Source organism: Salvelinus sp. IW2-2015, linkage group LG11, assembly GCF_002910315.2.
Source record: "Salvelinus sp. IW2-2015 linkage group LG11, ASM291031v2, whole genome shotgun sequence".
Taxonomy (NCBI): Eukaryota; Metazoa; Chordata; class Actinopteri; order Salmoniformes; family Salmonidae; genus Salvelinus; species Salvelinus sp. IW2-2015.
The window spans coordinates 39,913,348-39,933,397 of NC_036851.1; the positions used below are offsets into that span (position 1 = coordinate 39,913,348).

General features: G+C 42.8%; 2 protein-coding genes across 2 annotated transcripts in view; both read right to left on the reverse strand.

Annotated features, from left to right (window-relative positions):
* LOC111970376 (synaptophysin-like protein 1) overlaps window positions 1–13,395 on the reverse strand; it is a 61,299-nt gene extending 47,904 nt beyond the window's left edge. Inside the window, exons 1-2 of the mRNA XM_023997074.2 lie at window positions 13,177–13,395; window positions 12,910–12,984 (exon numbers count right to left, since the gene is read on the reverse strand). Of these exons, the coding sequence (XP_023852842.1) occupies window positions 12,910–12,984; window positions 13,177–13,191 (90 nt within the window). The 5' untranslated portion in view covers window positions 13,192–13,395. The remainder of the gene's footprint in view (window positions 1–12,909; window positions 12,985–13,176) is intronic.
* Window positions 13,396–14,742: 1,347 nt separating this feature from the next.
* On the reverse strand, window positions 14,743–17,659 carry LOC111970397 (protein glass). Its single transcript, XM_023997107.2, has 2 exons — window positions 17,061–17,659; window positions 14,743–16,855 (listed from the first exon to the last, which is right to left on the reverse strand). Exons 1-2 carry the CDS (start codon window positions 17,236–17,238, stop codon window positions 16,101–16,103), a joined length of 933 nt encoding a protein of 310 aa, XP_023852875.1. The 5' UTR covers window positions 17,239–17,659; the 3' UTR covers window positions 14,743–16,100.
* Window positions 17,660–20,050: the final 2,391 nt, after the last annotated feature.

Below are 20,050 nucleotides of genomic sequence, written 5' to 3' on the forward strand. Positions count from 1 at the left end.
GTTGAAAACAAAAACTGTCATTTCTATATGCAGGAAATCCTATTTTAATAATGGGCATGGTAGAATTGATGACCAAAGTGCGAGTCATAATTCCCATGACACCTAGCAAAATCTGAAAAGCGGTTCCTTCATTTATTCCATAGGATATTTTTAGATTCACTTAAAATAAGTCTCGTGTTTCGTGTAGGCTTACACCACCGTGCCAATTTTATAACTGTGTAGATATCCATAGGACAAGGTAACTCTTACAATATTAGCAAAGATCTTTTTTTTGTAGAGTGGATTTATGAAAATATGTTGACAAACGTTACCTTATCCTAGTGAGATTTACACGGGTATCAAAACGTCGAGGCGGTTTAAGCCTGCACGAAACACGGACCTTATTTGAAGTAGATCAAGACATTCTCTATGGAAGACATGAACGTGAAATAACGAAGGAAAACCACTCTCCTTCTTTTTATTCATCACAGGTAACTTAAACTCTATTTTTATTCAAACAGTTGAGAGTATTTGTCTCCTAAGCAGACTCTTCAGTATCATTGTCACTTCAGAGCTGTGTRTGTGTATTTATGTATTATATTAAGTTAAAATGAGTGTTCATTGTTCATTCAGTATTGTTGCAATTGTCATTATTACAAAAATGTGTGTGTGTATGATTATATATATATATATATATATATATAAATAAAAAACTTTTTTTTATTTTTATAAAATCGTCCGATTAAATCGGTATCGGCTTTTTTTGTCCTCCAATAATCGGTATCGGCGTTGAAAAATCATAATCGGTCGACCTCTAGTGGACACCACATCAAATTAGTGGATTTGGCTATTTCTGCCACACCCGTTGCAGACATAAAAACGAGGACACAGCCATGCAATCTCCATAGACAAACATTGGCAATAGAATGGCCTAACTGAAGACCTAACAGTGACTTTCAAAGTGGCACCATCATAGGATGCCACCTTTCCAACAAGTCAGTTCGTCAAATTTCTGCCCTGCTAGAGCTGTCCTGGTCAACTAAGTGCTATTATTGTGAAGTGTAAATGTCTAGGAGCAACAACAGCTCAGCCGCGAAATGGTAGGCAACACAAGCTCACAGAACTGGACAGTGCTGAAGTGTGTAAAAATCATCTGTCCTTACAAGGGTTGCAAAGGGACGGAAACTTTCCAGTAAATTTCCATGGGTAATTAAACCCAGGAATTTGGGGAATTTCTTAAATTCAACAAAATAAAGTTAGCTTATAACTGTGAACCTTTTATGTTGGATACACATAAGGCAATTCTAGGTCTTGTGGCATATTTTGGTTGAACTATCCCCAAGTCAATGGAATTGCAACCCTCTGCATGCACAGTGCATCGTCCATCACATAGACAGCTGATTCTCAAGATCATGCACACTAAATGAGATGCTATTGAGCCCACACTACACTGTCTGAGCCGAGGACTACTGTCTGAGCCAAAGTTTTGATTACAATACTGGATGGTGGGGGTAATATTTTATGACATACATGATCTTTTGTTAACTAGTAAATAGTAGCCTACAGCAAAGTGTGTTTAAATCATTTCTAACTTGTTAATTTCTGCTAGTTAGTTTTAGCTTGTTGAGCCTGCCAACGGTGTTAATTCACCCGTTTCCATACACGTTTCATTTATCTTACAAAGGAGTTGTTTAATCTAACTGCTAAACTATTTATCTGTACATGGAATTGTATTTGGGTTTTTTTGTCATTCTTTTCTAATCTTTACAGGAAAATGCCACAGTGATGTGGAGACATTTTACTGCAGCTAATGTAGAAGGAAAAGCTGTGTACATTTGCAAATACTGCGCCAAATCATATGTGAAGAATGCAACAGAGGCAGAATCATCTGGCCAAGTGCATAAAGTTCCCTCAGCGCTCACAACAAGCAACCTCTGACAAAAGTCTCTACTTCTAGTTGAGGTGAAAATGATGAATCAGACACCTTATCGATAGCAACAGCTCATGGTCCTCCTGGAATCAGAAGTTTTTTTGACTCAATGGAGGAACGTAGTGAGAGAAATGCTGATGAATGTCTTGCTCGAGCTGTGTATGTAACTGGTTCACCTCTGATGCTCACAGGCAATGTGTATTGGAAGATATTTCTGAATGTTCTTTGCCCAGCATACACCTGTCGTGTCTTTGGCATCATTAAAAAGTAAAGACTTATTTTATCAAATCTATTCTCCAATTATTACTACGTGATTAAACGAATCATGTAAATGTAGTTATAGGAAGACGGGGCACCAAGGAAAATCTTCTGATTAAAGTTATAATTTTCCTAATATAACTCTACAGATATTTTAATATCTGATCAATTAGTCTTCTAATTAATGAATTATTCTTTACCTCACGTTTGTCTCATTCCAAATGTCGTAAATTGTTGGTTATCTGCACGAACCCAGCCTTGCCTATGAATTATCCATACACCAATTGGCTTAATCATTTATTTACTAACGAACTAATCACAGAAATGCATAAACAAACAGTAGATATGTTACTAACAAGGATAGGGGAAATTCCCTAGTGGGCTAAACCGATATGACGGCTTGTTGGACAAAGGGAAGTGGGTGTAGACAGAGAGAGCAGGAAAGGTAAACGGGATCACTATACACAGTTGATAATTATATTAACTGAAATGCTAATCMTTTGCACATGAACGCTCACTCATTCGGGAATAATTGCTATATATATATATTTACGTCCATGTGTCGTGATCGCTGTTGGAATCGTCAGTCCGTCTGCTGGAGAGTCAGTTCATCAGCGTCTCTTTCCCTCTCCATTTCCCTGAAGATCAAAGTCTTGGAGAATTTTAATTCCCTTTAAAGTTTAACTAACATTAAATGCTCATTCATACACAATAAGTAGATGCAAACCGCATAACGGAGGCACCTGTATAAACAGATATAGGGTAATGTGGCTGTATTGTCTTTCATGAGGTCACAAACATGAAACAAAACAGACCGGGTCGAAGCTGGCTTCTCCACCGACCGTTTACACATTCTCCAAAATATGGATATTATTCCAGTCTCAAATTCTGTAATGTAGTAGAATTTGGCGGGAGTTCCTTTGTTCTACTGTGGAACTCGCTCTCTTGCCATACTGCATGAAAAGGGGTAGAGTGTATCTGCCAGGAATTTACGACCTGAGATAACAGAACCTGGCTGTAGGAGAGAGAGTGAGAAGCCATTATCTATACCCAGAAAAGGCCTCGTCATGACACACCCCTCCAACCAGACATGCTTTATCTACTCATTTGCTGGATGCAAAGTTCAGAGTTCAAGTGAAGGTCAAGCAAATCATAGAGAAAGCAGACTGTATTGCAATCATCTCTGATGGGTGGTCGAATGTTCGTGGGCAAGGAATAATTAACAACATCATCTCCACCCCTCAACCAGTTTTCTACAAGAGCACAGACATAAGGGACAGACACACTGGTCTCTTCATTGCAGATGAGTTGAAGGCAGTCATCAATGACCTTGGACCATAGAAGGTGTTTTGCACTGGTGACAGAATGCTGCGAACATGACGGCTGCTTGGTCTAAAGTAGAGGAGTCCTACCCTCACATCACATCCATTGGCTGTGCTGCTCATGCATTGAATCTGCTCCTCAAGGACCTCATGGCACTGAAAACAATGGATACACTCTACAAGAGAGCCAAGGAAATGGTTAGGTATGTGAAGGGTCAACAAGTTAACAGCAATCTACCTCACCAAGCAAAGTGAGAAGAGCACCACATTGAAGCTGCCCAGCAACACCCGTAGGGGTGGTGTTGTCATCATGTTTGACAGTCTCCTGGGAGGGGAAGGAGTCTCTCCAAGAAATGGCCATTTCACAGTCTGCCAATATGGACAGCACCATCAAGAGGATCCTCCTGGATGATGTATTTTGGGAGAGAGTGGTAAGCAGCCTGAAACCTACAGCAGTAGCCATTGCACAGATTGAGACAATGCCATCCCGTCTGCTGTTCAGACACTGCTTGCAGTTGTAAGATAAGAAATCCTTACTGCCCTGTCCACTTCACTGTTGCTCCAAGCAGAGGAAACTGCAGTTCTGAAAAATATCAAAAAGCGTGAACACTTCTGCCTGAAGCCGAAAAACACCGCAACGTACATGTTGAACCCCAAGTATGCTGACAAGAGCATCCTGTCTAGTGCAGAGATAAACAAGGCCTATGGTGTCATCACTACCGTGTCTCACCACCTTGGCCTGGATGAGGGCAAGGTTCTTGGCAGTCTGGCGAAGTACACTTCCAAGCAAGGGCTTTGGGATGGAGATGAAATATGGCAGTCGTGCCAACATATCTCATCAGCCACCTGGTGGAAGGGAATTTGTGGTTCTAAGGCTCTTTCCCCTGTTGCCTCCATCATCCTCCAAATCCCACATCAGAGCACAACTGGTCCTTGTTTGGGAACACACACACACACACCAAAGCACGCAACAGGCTGACCAATACAAGGGTTGAAAAATTGGTGGCCATCCGGGCATATTTGAGGCTTTTTGAGCCTGACAACAAGCCACCTCAACAAGGTTGGAAAGTGACAGTGAAGAGGAGGCCTCAAGAGTCTGATGTTCAAGAGGTGGACATTGAGGAGGTCCAGGGAGAAGACTTGGAAGCCTGAGAGGAAGACAGACTAGAAACTAAAGCTTTGGTTATCATTTTACAGATGTATGCTGAAAACATTTTTGGGAGATGTGACGGATCATTCAATATTCCCTTTTGTTGTTCAGTGAAATCATCCCATGTGAAGAGTCAACTCATTTAATTAAGGTTCAATTCATAACTACATTTTTATTTTTTTTACTTCTATTGGAAAGATTTAATAATTTGCAATTATGTCTACTTATGATAAGGTAAAAGGTTTGTGTGTCTCCATATGATAAATATATTTTTTTGCATTGGATCATTTCAAATATTATTAAATATAAACTTGAATACATTTCCAATAATTCCCACGGAATGATTCCACCTCTGAATATTCCCCCAAAATGTGCAACCCTAGTCCTCACTATGAGTTCCAAACTGCTCCTGGAAGCAACGTCAGCACAAAAACTGTTTGTCGGGAGCTTCATTAAATGGTTTCCATAGCAGAGCAGCCGCACACAAACCTAAGATCACCATGCACAATGCAAAGCATGCCGCCATTGGAGTCTGGAGCAGTGGAAATACGTGATGAATCACGCTTCCCTGGCAGGTCGACGGACTAATCTGRGTTTGGCGGATGCCAGGAAAATGCTACCTGGCCCAACGCATACAGTCACCTGTAAAGTTTGGTGGTAGAGGAATAATGGTCTGTGGCTGTTATTCATGGTTCGGGCTAGGCCCCTTAGTTCCAGTGAAGGGAAATGTTTACGCTACAGCATACAATTACATTCTAGACAATTCTGTGCTTCCAACTTTGTGGCAACAGTTGGGGGAAGGCCCTTTCCTGTTTCGGCATGACAATGCCCCCGTGCACAAATCAAGGTGTGGAAGAACCTGACTGTCCTGCACAGAGCCCTGACCCTTAACCCCATCGAACACCTTTGGAATGAATTAGAATGCCAACTGCGAGCCAGGCATATTCGCCCAACATCAGTGCCCAACCTCACTAATGCTCATGGCTGAAGTTAAGCAAGTCCCAGCAGCAATATTCCAACATCTAGTGGAAAGCCTTCCCAGAAGAGTGAAGGCTGTTATAGCATCAAAAGGGGGGGGGACCAACTCTATATACTTTTGGTCATGTAGTGTATAATAACTACTATAACAACCGAAGAACCTTACTTATACTTGTATGATCATCTCAACCCAGAGCATAACGGACATAGAGAAAAAGCAACCACATCTCCGGATTCCTACCACAAGCTTTGAACCTTTACACCAGATCATCGCAGCTAGCTAGCTGTAATCCGAGTGGCTACTCCTGGCTAACGTCTCTGTCCCGAAGCAAGCACCAGTTAGCCTTGAGCTAGGCCCATCTCCCGGCTAGCTGAAGAGGTCCACCAGCTAATTCTTGGGCTACAATACCGCTTTTGCCAATTGGCCTGGACCCTTTACTGCCGACACGGAGCCCCGCCAATCCATCACGACTGATCTGCCGACGTAATAGTCCGAGGTGGTTTCAACAGGCTCTTCCATAGCGACGTCGCCGAAGGCCCATCTGCTAGCCCCGGCCAGCTAGCTGTCTGAATCGCCGTGTCTCCAGCTCGCCTAGCGTAGTAGCGACTACTGAATCACCTATTGCTACTCATTGGACACTATGATCACTCGGCTACACATGCCTCTCCCTAATGTCAATATGCCTTCTCCATTGCGGTTTTGGTTAGTGATTGTCTTATTTCACTGTAGAGCACCCAGCCCTGCCCAATACGCCTTAGATATTCCCTTTGTCCCACCTCCAACACATGCGGTGATCTCACCTGGCTTAACTGGTGCATCTAGAGACAAAACCTCACTCATCGTCACTCAATGCCTAGGTTTATCTCCACTGTTCTTACATCCTACCATACATTATGCCTTGAATCTATTCTTCCACGCCCAGAAATCTGCTCCTTTTACTCTCTGTTCCCGAACGCACTAGACGACCAGTTCTTATAGCCATTAGCAGCACCCTTATCCTACTCCTCCTCTGGTGACGTAGAGGTTAACCCAGGCCCTGCAGCAACACTCCCATTCCCCAGGTGCTCTCATTTGTTGACTTCTGTAACCGTAAATGCCTTAGTTTCATGCATGTTAACATCAGAAGCCTCCTCCCTAGGTTTGTTTAATTCAATGCTTTATCACACTCCGCCAACCCTGAAGTCCTGGCCATGTCTGAAACCTGGCTTAGGAAGGCCACCAACAATCCTGAAATTTCCATCCCCAACAACATTTTCCGACAAGTTAGAACTGCCAAAGGGGGCGGAGTTGCAATCTACTGCAGAGATAGAACTCTGCAGGCTGTCATACTATCCAGGTCTGTAACCAAACAACTCGAGCTTCTACTTATAAAAATCAACCTTTCCAGAAACAAGTCTCTCACCGTTGCCTCGTTATACACCCCCCTCAGCCCGCAGCTGTGCCTTGGACACCATATGTGAATTGATTGCCCACCATTTATCTTCAGAGCTCGTACTGTCAGGTGACCTAACCTGGGATATGCTTAACATCCCGGCCATCCTACAATCTAAGCTAGATGCCCTCAATCTCACAAATTATCAAGGAACCTACCAGGTACAACCCTAAATCCATAACCATGGGCACCCTCTTAGATATCATCCTGACCAACTTCCCCTCTAAATACACCTCTGCTGTCTTCAACCAGGATCTCAGTGATCACTGCATCATTGCCTGCGTCCGTAATGTGTCCGTGGTCAAACCACCACCCCCCATCACTGTCAAACGCTCCCTAAAACACTTCAGCGAGCAGGCCTTTCTAGTCGACCTGGCCCGGGTATCCTGGAAGGATATTGACCTCATCCCGTCAGTAGAGGATGCCTGGTTGCTCTTTAAAAGTGCTTTCCTCACCATCTTAAGTAAGCATGCCCCATTMAAAAAATAATAATAATGTAGAACTAAGAACAGATTGGCTCACCCCAGACTTGACTGCCCTTGACCAGCACAAAATCATCCTGTGGCGTTCTGCATTCGCATCGAATAGCCCCCACAATATGCAACTTTTCAGAGAAGTCAGGAACCAATATACACAGTCAGTTAGGAAAGCAAAGGCTTGCTTTTTCAAAACAGAAATGTGCATGCTGTAGCACTACATCCAAAAAGTTTTGGGACACTAAAGTCCATGGAGTATAAGAGCACCTCCTCCCAGCTGCCCACTGAGGATAGGAAATACTGTCATCACCTATAAAATCAGTGAGCATTTTTCAACGGCTGGCCATGTTTTCCACCTGGCTACCCCTACCCCGGCCAACAGCTCTGCACCCCTTGCATTAACTTGCCCAAGCCCCCCCCTGCTTCTCCATCTGAAAGAGCTGCAAAATCTGGATCCCTACGAATCAGCTGGGCTAGACAATCCGCCTAAATTGTTGCAACCCCTATTACTAGCCTGTTCAACCTCTCGCATCATCTGAGATCCCCAAAGATTGGAAAGCTGCCGCGGTCATCCCCCTCTTCAAAAGGGGGAGACACTCTAGACCCAAACTGTTATAGACCTACATCCATCCTGCCCTGTCTTTCTAAAGTCTTCGAAAGCCAAATGAACAAACAGATCACCGACCATTTTGAATCCCACCATACCTTCACTATGCAGTCTGTTTTCCAAGCTGGTCATGGGTGCACCTCAGCCACGCTTAAGGTCCTAAATGATAACCGCCATCGATTAAAGACAGCTGCACAGTACTGTCTTCATCGATCTGGCCAAGACTTTCAACTCTGTCAAACACAGTATTCTTATCGGCAGACTCAATAGCCTTGGTTTCTCAAATGACTGCCACGCCTGGTTCACCAACTACTTCTCTGATAGAGTTCAGTGTGTCAAATCGGAGGGCCTGTTGTCCGGACTTCTGGCAGTTTCTATGGGGGTGCCACAGGGTTCAATTCTCGGGACAACTCTTTTCTCTGTATATATATCAATGATGTCACTCTTGCTGCTGGTGATTCTCTGATACACCTCTACGCAGACGACACCATTCGGTATACATCTGGACCTTCTTTGGACACTGTGTTAACCTGTCTAGGACATGCGTTCTGCTAGCGGAACCCCTCGACAACATTCCGCTGAAAAGGCAGCACGGGAAATTCTAAAATATTTTTTAGAAATATGTAACTTTCACACATTAACAAGTCCAATACAGCAAGTGAAAGATAAACATCTTGTTAATCTACCCATCGTGTCCGATTTCAAAATTGCTTTACAGCGAAAGCACAACATATGCTTTCCCTCCTCTCCACCCTCTCCGAGTTGGGCATCTCCGGCATGGCCCACGCTTGGATTGCGTCCTACCTGACCAGGTGGCGTGGCGAGAATCTGTCTCCGCCCCAGTGCCTCACCACTGTGTCCCCAGCGGTTCGTTTCTAGGCTCTCCTATTCTCGCTATAACCAAGTCACTGGGCTCTGTCATATCCTCACATGGTCTCTCCTATCATTGCTATGCAGACGACAACAATTAATCTTCTCCTTTCCCCTTTTGATACCCAGGTGGCGAATCGCATCTCTGCATGTCTGGCAGACATATCAGTGTGGATGACGGATCACCACCTCAAGCTGAACCTCGGCAAGACGGAGCTGCTCTTCCTCCCGGGAAGGACTGCCCGTTCCATGATCTCGCCATCACGGTTGACAACTCCATTGTGTCTCTCCCCAGAGTACTAAGAACCTTGCGTGATCCTGGACAACACCCTGTCGTTCAACTAACATCAAGGCGGTGACCCGTTCCTGTAGGTTCTGCTCTACAACATTCGCAGAGTACGACCCTGCCTCACACAGGAAGCGGCGCAGGTCCTAATCCAGGCACTTGTCATCTCCCGTCTGGATTACTGCAACTCGCTGTTGGCTGGGCTCCCTGCCTGTGCATTAAACCCTACAACTCATCAGAACGCCGCAGCCCGTCTGGTGTTCAACCTCCCAAGTTCTCTCACGTCACCCCGCTCCCCGCTCTCTCCACTGGCTTCCAGTTGAAGCTCGCATCCGCTACAAGACCATGGTGCTTGCCTACGGAGCTGTGAGGGGAACGGCACCTCCGTACCTTCAGGCTCTGATCAGGCCCTACACCCAAAAAGGGCACTGCGTTCATCCACCTCTGGCCTGCTCGCCTCCCTACCTCTGAGGAAGTACAGTTCCCGCTCAGCCAGTCAAAACTGTTCGCGCTCTGGCACCCCAATGGTGGAACAAACTCCCTCACGACGCCAGGTCAGCGGAGTCAATCACACTTCCGGAGACACCTGAAACCCCACTCTTTAAGGAATACCTAGAATAGGATAACGTAATCCATCTAACCCCCCCCCCCTTAAGAAGTTAGATGCAATTGTAAAGTGTTTGTTCCACTGGATATCATCAAAGGTGAATGCACCAATTTGTAAGTCGCTCTGGATAAGAGCGTCTGCTAAATGACTTAAATGTAATGTAAATGTAAATATGATTATGTTAGATCACCAACAAGTCAAAAAAACAGCCATTTTTCCAGCCAAAGGAGTCACAAAAATCAGAAAGAGATAAAATGATTCACTAACCTTTGATGATCTTCATCAGATGACACTCATAGGACATATTACACAATACATGTATGTTTTGTTCGAAAACCAAAATACCCGGAGAAATTGCAGAGAGCCACATCAAATAACAGAAATACTCATCAAACTTTGATGAAAGATACATGTTTTACATAGAATTAAAGATACACTTGTCCTTAACTTCTCTAGGATATGTGGGGCGTTAAAGTCCCACTTGGCCAAAAGCCAGTAAAAATGCCGAGCGCCAAATTCAAATATATTACTCTAAAAATCAATCTTTCATGAAATCACACCAAATTAAAGCTACACTTGTTGTGAATCCAGCCAACATGTCAGAAATCAAATAGGCTTTTCGGCGAAAGCAAACAATGCTATTATCTGAGGACAGCACAATAGTAAACAAAGACAGAGAAGCATATTTCAACCCTGCAGGCGCAACACAAAACGCAGAAATAAAAATATAATTTATGCCCTACCTTTGACGAGCTTCTGTTGTTGGCACTCCAATATGTCCCATAAACATCACAAATGTTTTTGTTTGATTAATTCCGTCGATATATATATCCAAAATGTCCATTTATTTGGCGCGTTTGATCCAGAAAAACACCGCTTCCAAATTGCTCAAACGTGACTACAAAATATCTCAAAGGTTACCTGTAAACTTTGCCAAAGAAATTGAAACTACTTTTGTAATACACCTTCAGGTATTTTTTAACATTAATAATCGATAAAATTGAAGATGGGATGATCTGTGTTCAATACAGGATTAAAACCAACTATAGCCAGCTTTCTGCTCACGCGCGTCTACCTAACATGACACTTAACGTGACTCTCGTTCAAGATGGCCGTACTTCCTTTTTTTACACAAAGGAATAACCTCAACCAATTTCTCAAGACTGTTGACATCCAGTGGAAGCGGTAGGAACTGCAAGCACGTCCCTTAGAAATCTGGTTTCCCAATGAAATCTCATTGAAAAGAGAGTGACCTCAAAAAAAAATCTGAATGGTTTGTCCTCGGGGTTTCGCTTGCTAAATAAGTTCTGTTATACTCACAGACATGATTCAAACAGTTTTAGAAACTTCAGAGTGTGTTCTATCCAATAGTAATAATAATATGCATATATTAGCATCTGGGACAGAGTAGGAGGCAGTTCACTCTGGGCACGCTATTCATCCGAAAGTTTAAATGCTGCCCCCTATCCCAAAAAAGTTATTAACAAACCTCCAAACGAGCTTCAATGCCATACAACACTCCTTCCGTGGCCTCCAACTGCTTTTAAATGCTAGTAAAACTAAACRCATGCTCTTCAACCGATTGCTGCCCGCACCTGCCCGCCGGACTGGCATCACTACTCTGGACGGTTCTGACTTAGAATATGTGGACAACTACAAATATTTAAGTGTCTGGTTAGACTAAACTCTCCCTCCAGATTCACATTAAGCATCTCCAGTCAAATTAAATCTAGAGTCAGCTTCCTATTTCGCAACAAAGCCTCCTTCACTCATGCTGCCAAACATACCCTCGTAAAACTGACTATCCTACCGATCCTTGACTTCGGCGAGGTAATTTACAAAATAGCCTCCAACACTACTCAGCAAATTGGATGTAGTCCATTACAGTGCCATCCGTTTTGTCACCAAAGCCACATATACTACCCACCACTGCGACCTGTATGCTCTCGTTGGCTGGCCCTCGCTACATATTCGTCGCCAAACCCACTGGCTCCAGGTCATCTATAAGTATTTTCTAGGTAAAGCCCCACCTTAGCTCACTGGTCACCATAGCAACACCCACCCATAGCACACACTCCAGCAGGTATATTTCACTGGTCACCCCCAAAGCCAACACCTCCTTTGGATGCCTTTCCTTCCAGTTCTTTGCTGCCAATGACTGGAACAAACTGCAAAAATCMCTGAAGCTGGAGTCTTATATCTCCCTCTCTACCTTTAAGCATCAGCTGTCAGAGCAGCTTACCGATCACTGTACCTGTACACAGCCAATCTGTAAATAGCACACCCAACTACCTTATCCCCATATTGTTATTTATCTTCTTGCTCTTTTGCACCCCAGTATCTCTACTTGCACATCATCCGCACATCTATCACTCCAGTGTTAATGCTAAATTGTAATTATTTTGCTTCTATGGCTGATTCATTGCCTTACCGCCCTACTTTTCTACATTTGCACACACTGTACATTTATTTTTCTATTGTGCTATAGAATGTTTGTTTATGTTTAACTGTTGTTTTTGTCGCACTGCTTTGTTTTATCTTGGCCAGGTCGCAGTTGTAAATGAGAACTGGTTCTAAACTGGCCTACCTTGTTAAATAAATGTGGGGGGGGAAACACTTGTATGATCATCTTGAAGAGTGATTTGTTAGTCACTGATCCAATTATTGKAGCCATGAGTCGTAACTACATAGACAATCGCTGAAAAGGGTGTTGCMGAGGAAATCTAGCTACCATATGCCTTGGAGGTTGAGCTAACTAACGTTAGTGTACTACATAAGTGTATTGATGCAGATAGCTACCAAGTTATAACATTACTCCGAAATTAAACTACAAAAAAACAAGTAACTAGCGCGCAACATTAACATTAACCAAGAACATTACAAACTAGCTAGTTAATTAACGTAGCTAACAAGTTTAGTGTATGTGAAAATTGCGAGACAATAGACATAGCAATGGGTTGCAACACAATACATTTTGGCAAAGTCCTCTAAAAGGATTAAGAGGTTATCTTACCCATTCCAGAATCCGAATAAATCCCAGAGGTTCTTTCAAAGGTCCCAGGTCAAGATTGAACCCCGACAGAAGTTTCTTAAATTGGAGAAGAAAAAAATCTGAATCATGACCGTGGTCAAGCGAGATGTATTTTTCATTTATTTTTTAATTGGTAGAAGTATCCAGCTAGCTAGCTCCCAACACTAAAATGTCACGAATGTTGGTCCCCTTCACTAGCTAAAGTTAACTGTTTGCTAATATAACGAAAACTCGTGTCAAACGACTTACCTGAACAACTTCCATGTTCGATTTTCAGCAGTTCGCTATACCGGAAGAAACYGTATATTCTCCCAAACGTACAAATATTGTAGCGGGATGAACCTTAATTGCATTAGACTGAAAGACAGCAGAAAACAGCTAAACACACAGCTAGGTTAGCTGACGTTGTAAAACTGCTGTCAAACTTTCTAAACTTCATAAGCACACGTGACAAGCAACTTGTTCTTCTTCTTTAAAGTTTTATGGCAGAATACACCTATTGATGTATTGTCGCCACCTACTGAGCGAGCAACTTGTTCTTAAAGAAAAAGGGCATATTTATTTGAAACCCGAACCAGTTGCAGTCATTTGGGCCCTGATCTGCTCATTCTTGTTCCATTTGAAAATGTGTTGTAATGTTTATAATGTAGCCACAACCTAGCGACCTCTTGGCTTAAAGAGAGACTTCTGGATTGTGGCAATGAGTCCCTTTATCTACTTCTCCAGAGTCGGATGAACTCGTGGATACTATTTGTATGTCTCTACGTTCACTTTGAAGGAAGTTGCTAAATAGCATTTGACTGGAAGTCTATGGGTATTTGCTAGGCATTAACGCTAGTTAGCATTGGCTCGTGAAAGTACCTCCAACTTCCTTCATACTGGACACAGACCAGGTTTCCATCCAAACTTTTTATGCGAGTAAATTATATGTCGGATAAAACATGTCATGACAGGCCAGATGGAAACACATTTGTTTGGTAAACTTTCCAAATGTTGACAAAACAAAATATTCTAGACAAGGTGCGATCTTTTTGTGCCTGTAATATGTATTATGCGGCAAATGTTTGTGTCAACACTTATGTGCAAATATTTATATAGTAACCATCATATTGAAGGCGATGACATCTCCCACTACTACGTTGGAAAAGCTTGCAGTTTATTAAACTACAGATTAAATAAATTATGATGAACTTCACAGGGTGTTGAAAGTGCAAGGTGATAAACTTGATGCTCATTTCCAATAAATATAGTGGGGATTATTCTCATGACATAATCATTGATGCCTTGCTACCATTTGACAAATAAAAATAATTTCACTCGTTTGTCCATAATAATCTCATCATGTAGGCCAGGGTTACTCAACTCTTACCCTATGAGGTCCAGAGCCTGCTGGTTTTCTGTTCTACCTGATAATTAATTGCACACACCTGGTGTCACAGGTATAAATCAGTCTCTGACTAGAGGGGAACAATGAAAAAGTGCAGTGGAACTGGCTTCAATGTCCAGAGTTGAGTATAAGGGATGTAGGCTATATGTGCACTCTAACCCAGAGTTTCCCAAACTTGGTCCTGGGGCCCAACCTTGGTGTACTTTGTTGTTGTTGCTCTAGCACTACACAGCTGATTCAAATAATCGAAGCTTGATGGTGAGTTTGTTACTTGAATCAGCTGTCTAGTGCTAGGGCAAAAACCAATACCTGCAACCAGGGTGGGCCAAGACTGAATTTGGAATACTCTGGGCTAGAGTGCACGTTCCAATACCAGAGTGGGCACACTCCCTATATACAATTTTTGTGAGAAAACCATCAGTGAAAATGCGATGGAAAGCAATTTGAACTTGCATTTTTTTATTTAACCGCAATAGTTTTTTTTATGGGCACTTGGTCATCATGCACAGCCTTTTATCTGCAACAAGTCAATTTGATGGAAACACATCTCTGGTGGGAAAATATGCATATTGTTTTTATGCAGATTTTTAAATATTCGCATGAATATTGCAAGGTTGCAAATTGGATGGAAACCTAGCTACTGAGACATAAAAATGGTATCCACGAGTTCATCTGGGGAAATAGATAAAGGGCATCATTGCCAAAATCTTGAAGTATCCCTTTAACGTTTACGGTGTTGGCTTTACAGTCGGTGGACCCGGGCTGGACCAAGTCCTGGTCGGGGATACCCCCCAAATTTGCTACATTGGTGTCAGAAGTAGGATGGAAGCCTGTGGGGCCATCGGAGAGGCGTATCCACGTGAGGGACTCGGTACATAGAAGTGTGGGAACATGCTCTCCCGAAGGAATGGGTTAGTGTAGTGACCTTAACCCAACACCTATCAACCCTATTCAAGAGGTTTGGCCCACTTAGCCTAAYGGTTAATGTRTTGGCTTGACAGTCGCTGGAATCGGGTTCGAGACCCGGTCGAGGCTACCACCCGAATTTGCTACAGTAATATTAATACAGTTCATGTCCATGTGTAAACCAATGCAGGAACAACATAACACATGGTCTGTGTGACTGAGCGATAAACAGTTTGATAAGATTAGCATTCCTTTAGAATCCAGATTTTATAGGATCTCTGTGATAATCTCTCTGATTCCAAATCAAAAATGTTTTAAAATACAGTTGGCTAGCAGTGCAATGTATGTTTAGGAAATTTTTCGACCATGCCCTGTCCTGTGATCTCCAGGGTCCAAGATCTGAAGGGCCTTCAGATTGACGTAGCAAGTCCAAGTCAAGCAATACTAATGGCTATGAAACACCCCAATGGAAAACAGACATGTTCAAACACCACAAAATATGCAATAAAGACATTTATGTACAATAGTCACATTTTCTGTTTTAAGCAACAGTATTCATWCCACAACATGAACAGAGATTAGGCCTACACTTAGGGTCCAATGAGTGCCAAGAGTGAGTCAGTACAAATATGTTTCTGAATGGATTTCATGTGTACATTGGTAAATAAGACTATAACAATTGGGGTCAATTTGGGATAATGCTATTTCAACTGCCACAGGACAAACAAACAAATGCTGTCCTGCTGAACTGAGTGGAATGGTAGGCATAATATCTCCCACCCCTATAAATAAATAGCAAGAACACTTGTTTTCAAACAAAAAACAGCAATCTTTATTATTTTTTTATTCATAGTTCGACACAAGAGAGGGTGCATCTCCCTCATAGGCCGGATAAATAGGCCCTGTGCCGATTGTGTGTTTTAAGGTGTCTGTTGACTTCGCCAGACTGGCTGAAACATTTCCCACACTCTGGACAGCTGAATGGCCTCTCTCCTGTGTGTACCCTTAGATGTGTTCTAAGTTTGGACATGTGATGAAAACTTTTCCCACAGACGTTGCACTGGTACGGCTTCTCATCAGGGTTCTTTTTCACAGTCTTCGCTGTGCATATTCTTTGCCCTCTCCTGGCACTGCTCGGTTGATTTGGCTGTGGTACCTCAAACTCAGAGGGAAGTCCATCACTGTCTATCTCATTGAAATATATACCATTTTCACTCTGAGCTTCAGCATTGTCTAGATTCATGGCATAGAAGGATTGTGGATTGCTTGGTTCGGATATTTCAAAGCCCTCTCCTTCGGGTTCTGGTTTGATTGCTTCAGTTTTGTTGGCGGGGAGAGACGGAGATTTTCCCTCTCCGACCTCCACAGTTTGAATTTGGTAAAGATTTATGGGCTGAGGCGAATCCTGATTATAGTCACTTTTCACACAGGAAGGTGTGAATATGGATTCTGTATCCGATTCCAGCCCTTGAAACTGCTCTTCCAACTGACTGGTCCTGAGCTCCTGTTCCTCTTTAAACTGTGTTGGCTCTGGGTCCTCCTGGCCCAGACTGGGGCTCCACTCTTGTTCACAGTGCTGCTGGTGCTTAGGGGAAACCTCCTCATCAGAGGCTATAAGCTGAATGGGCTGTTGTGCTAGCGAACAGAGGAAAAGGAAGATATGTAGTCAAAAATGATATGGTGGATAACAGTGCACTGTTCTGACATTCGCACATACAGTACCACCATGGAGGGGATGTTAACATTTATTTAAATTACATTTACATTTAAACGATTACATTTAAAATAAAATAATGATGAAACATTGTCACATTTCTAGGCTATCGGTCTGCAGCCTAACCTGGCGTAAACTGGAAAGCGACGTCCAGTAGCCCGCGAAGACGGTCATTCTCTGCCTTTGAACGAGTGATTTCTTCCTGGTATTCGATTAAAATATTTTCCACCTCTATAAATATTTCTTTAGCAGCTGCAGCTAATCTCTCACTTAAAAACACATTTAGCAGGTTCAACTTTGTCATTTTGTGAATAAAATACCACCGTATTGGCGTTTTAGGCAATGTTTCCAAATCGTAGTCCGATGGCTAGTAAACAGTCGAGAAACGTAGAATGCGTAGATTCTGGGTGCGTTCCAGATACACATTTTCGGCGCAAATCTGCTCATATCACAATGCGTAGTCATCTCAGGAACCACATTGATATAACAATCCTACCTGGAATGCTGCAGAATCTTATGAATAAGGGTAAAATAGGAAGGAAATGAAAACAGGAAACTCGCTCTATATGTAACATATTTGTGTTTCACTCTCTGAATGCTAATAGGCTACTCCCATATAGCTGACTTGCCTAGTTAAATTAAGGTTAAATAAAGACACTAATCCTTTGGTAAGTAGAGGGATTGAAGAAACACTGTTACAATGGCCGTGTTCGAGCGCATCAAAACAACTACTGACTGACTGATCTACAAATCATAAATAACACTCATTATTATTTGTAGATCAGTCCGTCACAATTTACCCACAATACATTGTGGTTTTGAGCCTCTCGAGCAAGGCCATTATCAGCACCTGATCAGGGAACTGTATATAATGAGATGCTTTTGTCTCCACCCTAACAATGGGAGTTGTCCCAAAGGCAGGCAGGCGGGCGACAAGCTTAGGTCCAAAATAAGCCCATAGAAACTCATGGGCTTATTTTGGCAAGAGTGAAACCTCTGGCTCGTCCTCTCTCACCTGATCCATGACTATGGGCTCGTTTGAGGGGTAAGAGAAAAGCAAACGACTGTAGATGAAAGTCGAGGAGTGAAGTCGGGGAAGGTGCATCTGCAACAGCCGAAAGTTGGACACTAGTGTGGTTTTCCAACAGCAAGGTACAGATGAACATGGCAGTGTTGCCATTGTTTATAAAAGTGTCTTTATAATGTCGAAATTAACATGTCTCTGACCCCCATATCACACACTCACAAACTAAACTCGTGTGTGTACAATCATTGAGAGAGCCTCAAATATCACATTCATTTGTTTATATCCACTGTATGAATCGCAGCAAAGTTGGTTCCTGTTTGTCATGTCTTTGGTCATGTTCAGGTGGGTCAAACAAAAACACCCTAATGATTGGTTGACAATAGAGCCTCCCACATTGCAGGCGATGGCTGAAGGATGAAGTTGGTGAAGACTAACTGCAGAAACTGGCAATCAAAACATCATGGCCTTTACAAAAATAATGTGATTAAAGTCCATGCATTCGGAAGCTGGACAAATTTTATCCCCATAATACAAAACACTTTGAAAGGCGTTACCGCCGATGGTCACCGACTTGACAAAAGGGATCTGTTCGAACACGCCCAATGGGTGGACTGATATTGCAGCCGACTTTTTAAAGGGGTCAAGTCTAGATGGGATACAGCTTTTGTCAAATTTGGTTTCAAAATTAGACTTTTTTGTGCATTTTAGCTAACCCTTTTCCTAATCTTAACCTAATTCTACAAAACCTGCTACGAAAAGTAAATTATGCCAAAAACTGTATACCTTTTAACTTTAAAAACGAGACTGACTAATCTACAAATCACCTTGCTTCATAAATAACTACTCAATGTTATTTGTAGATTAGCCAGTCAATCACGATTTACCCATGACACATCACGGTTTTGATGCCGTCGAACACGGCCATTCTCAGACGCTAGATACGTCAATTTATTTTCCATTTTTACGATAATCCCGTAGTAGCGCCCCTGTCAGCGGGATACACGGGTGTCATCCAGAAACAACCTCTCACTAAATCTTGAGGATGTTGGGGTTGTTTCTGGATAAAGCCAGCATCCATATGGAAGACCAGAATCAGTAGAGTTCAGGAATATAATAGCTCAATGTAAGACTAGAGATCATGATGAATAAGTTCTGAAATAGATGGCTCAAATCAAATGAGTCCATTATCTCAAAATATWTTTTTTWWAATATTGGTCACATGCAGATGTTATTGCGGGTGTAGCGAAATGCTTGTGTTTCTAAAGTCAAACAGTGCAGTAATATCTAACAATTTCACAACAATACACACAAATCTAAAGTAAAGGAATGGAATTAAGAATATATAAATGTCGGAGACGCATAGACTAAAATACAATAGAATAGAATACAGTATATACGTATGAGATGAGTAATGCAAAATAGGTAAACATTATTAAAGTGACTAGTCTTCCATGTTTAAAGTGGCCAGTGATTTAAAGTCTTTGTATATAGGGCAGCAGCCTCTAAGGTGCTAGTGATGGCTATTTAACAGTCTGATGGCCTTGCGATAGAAGCTGTTTTTCAGTCTCTCGGTCCCAGCTTTGATGCACCTGTACTGACCTCGCCTTCTGGATGATAGCGGGCAGTGGCTCAGATGGTTGCTGTCCTTAATGATCTTTTTGACCTTGCTGTGAAATCAGGGGCTGTGGGTGTCCTTGAGGGCAGGTAGTTTTCCCCCGGTAGTTTGTCCCAATTGCGGAAGCGGGTGGTGCAGTTGCCGTACCAGGAAGTGATACAGCCTGACAGGATGCTCTCAATTGTGCATATGTAAAAGTTGGTGAGGGTTTAAGGTGCCAAGCCAAATTTCTTCAGCCTCCTGAGTGACCATCGGGTTCTTGGTCACCACCCTGACTAAAGTCCTTCTCCCCCGATTGCTCAGTTTGGAGGGGCGGCCAGCTCTAGGAAGAGTCTTGGTGGTTCCAAACTTGTTTAATTCGAGGATAATACAGTGACACCGTCGCGGCCCGTTAACAAGGACTGCGCCCCCCCCCTCCTTCTCTGTGGCTGACGTGAGTAAAACATTTAAACGTGTTAACCCTCGCAAGGCTTC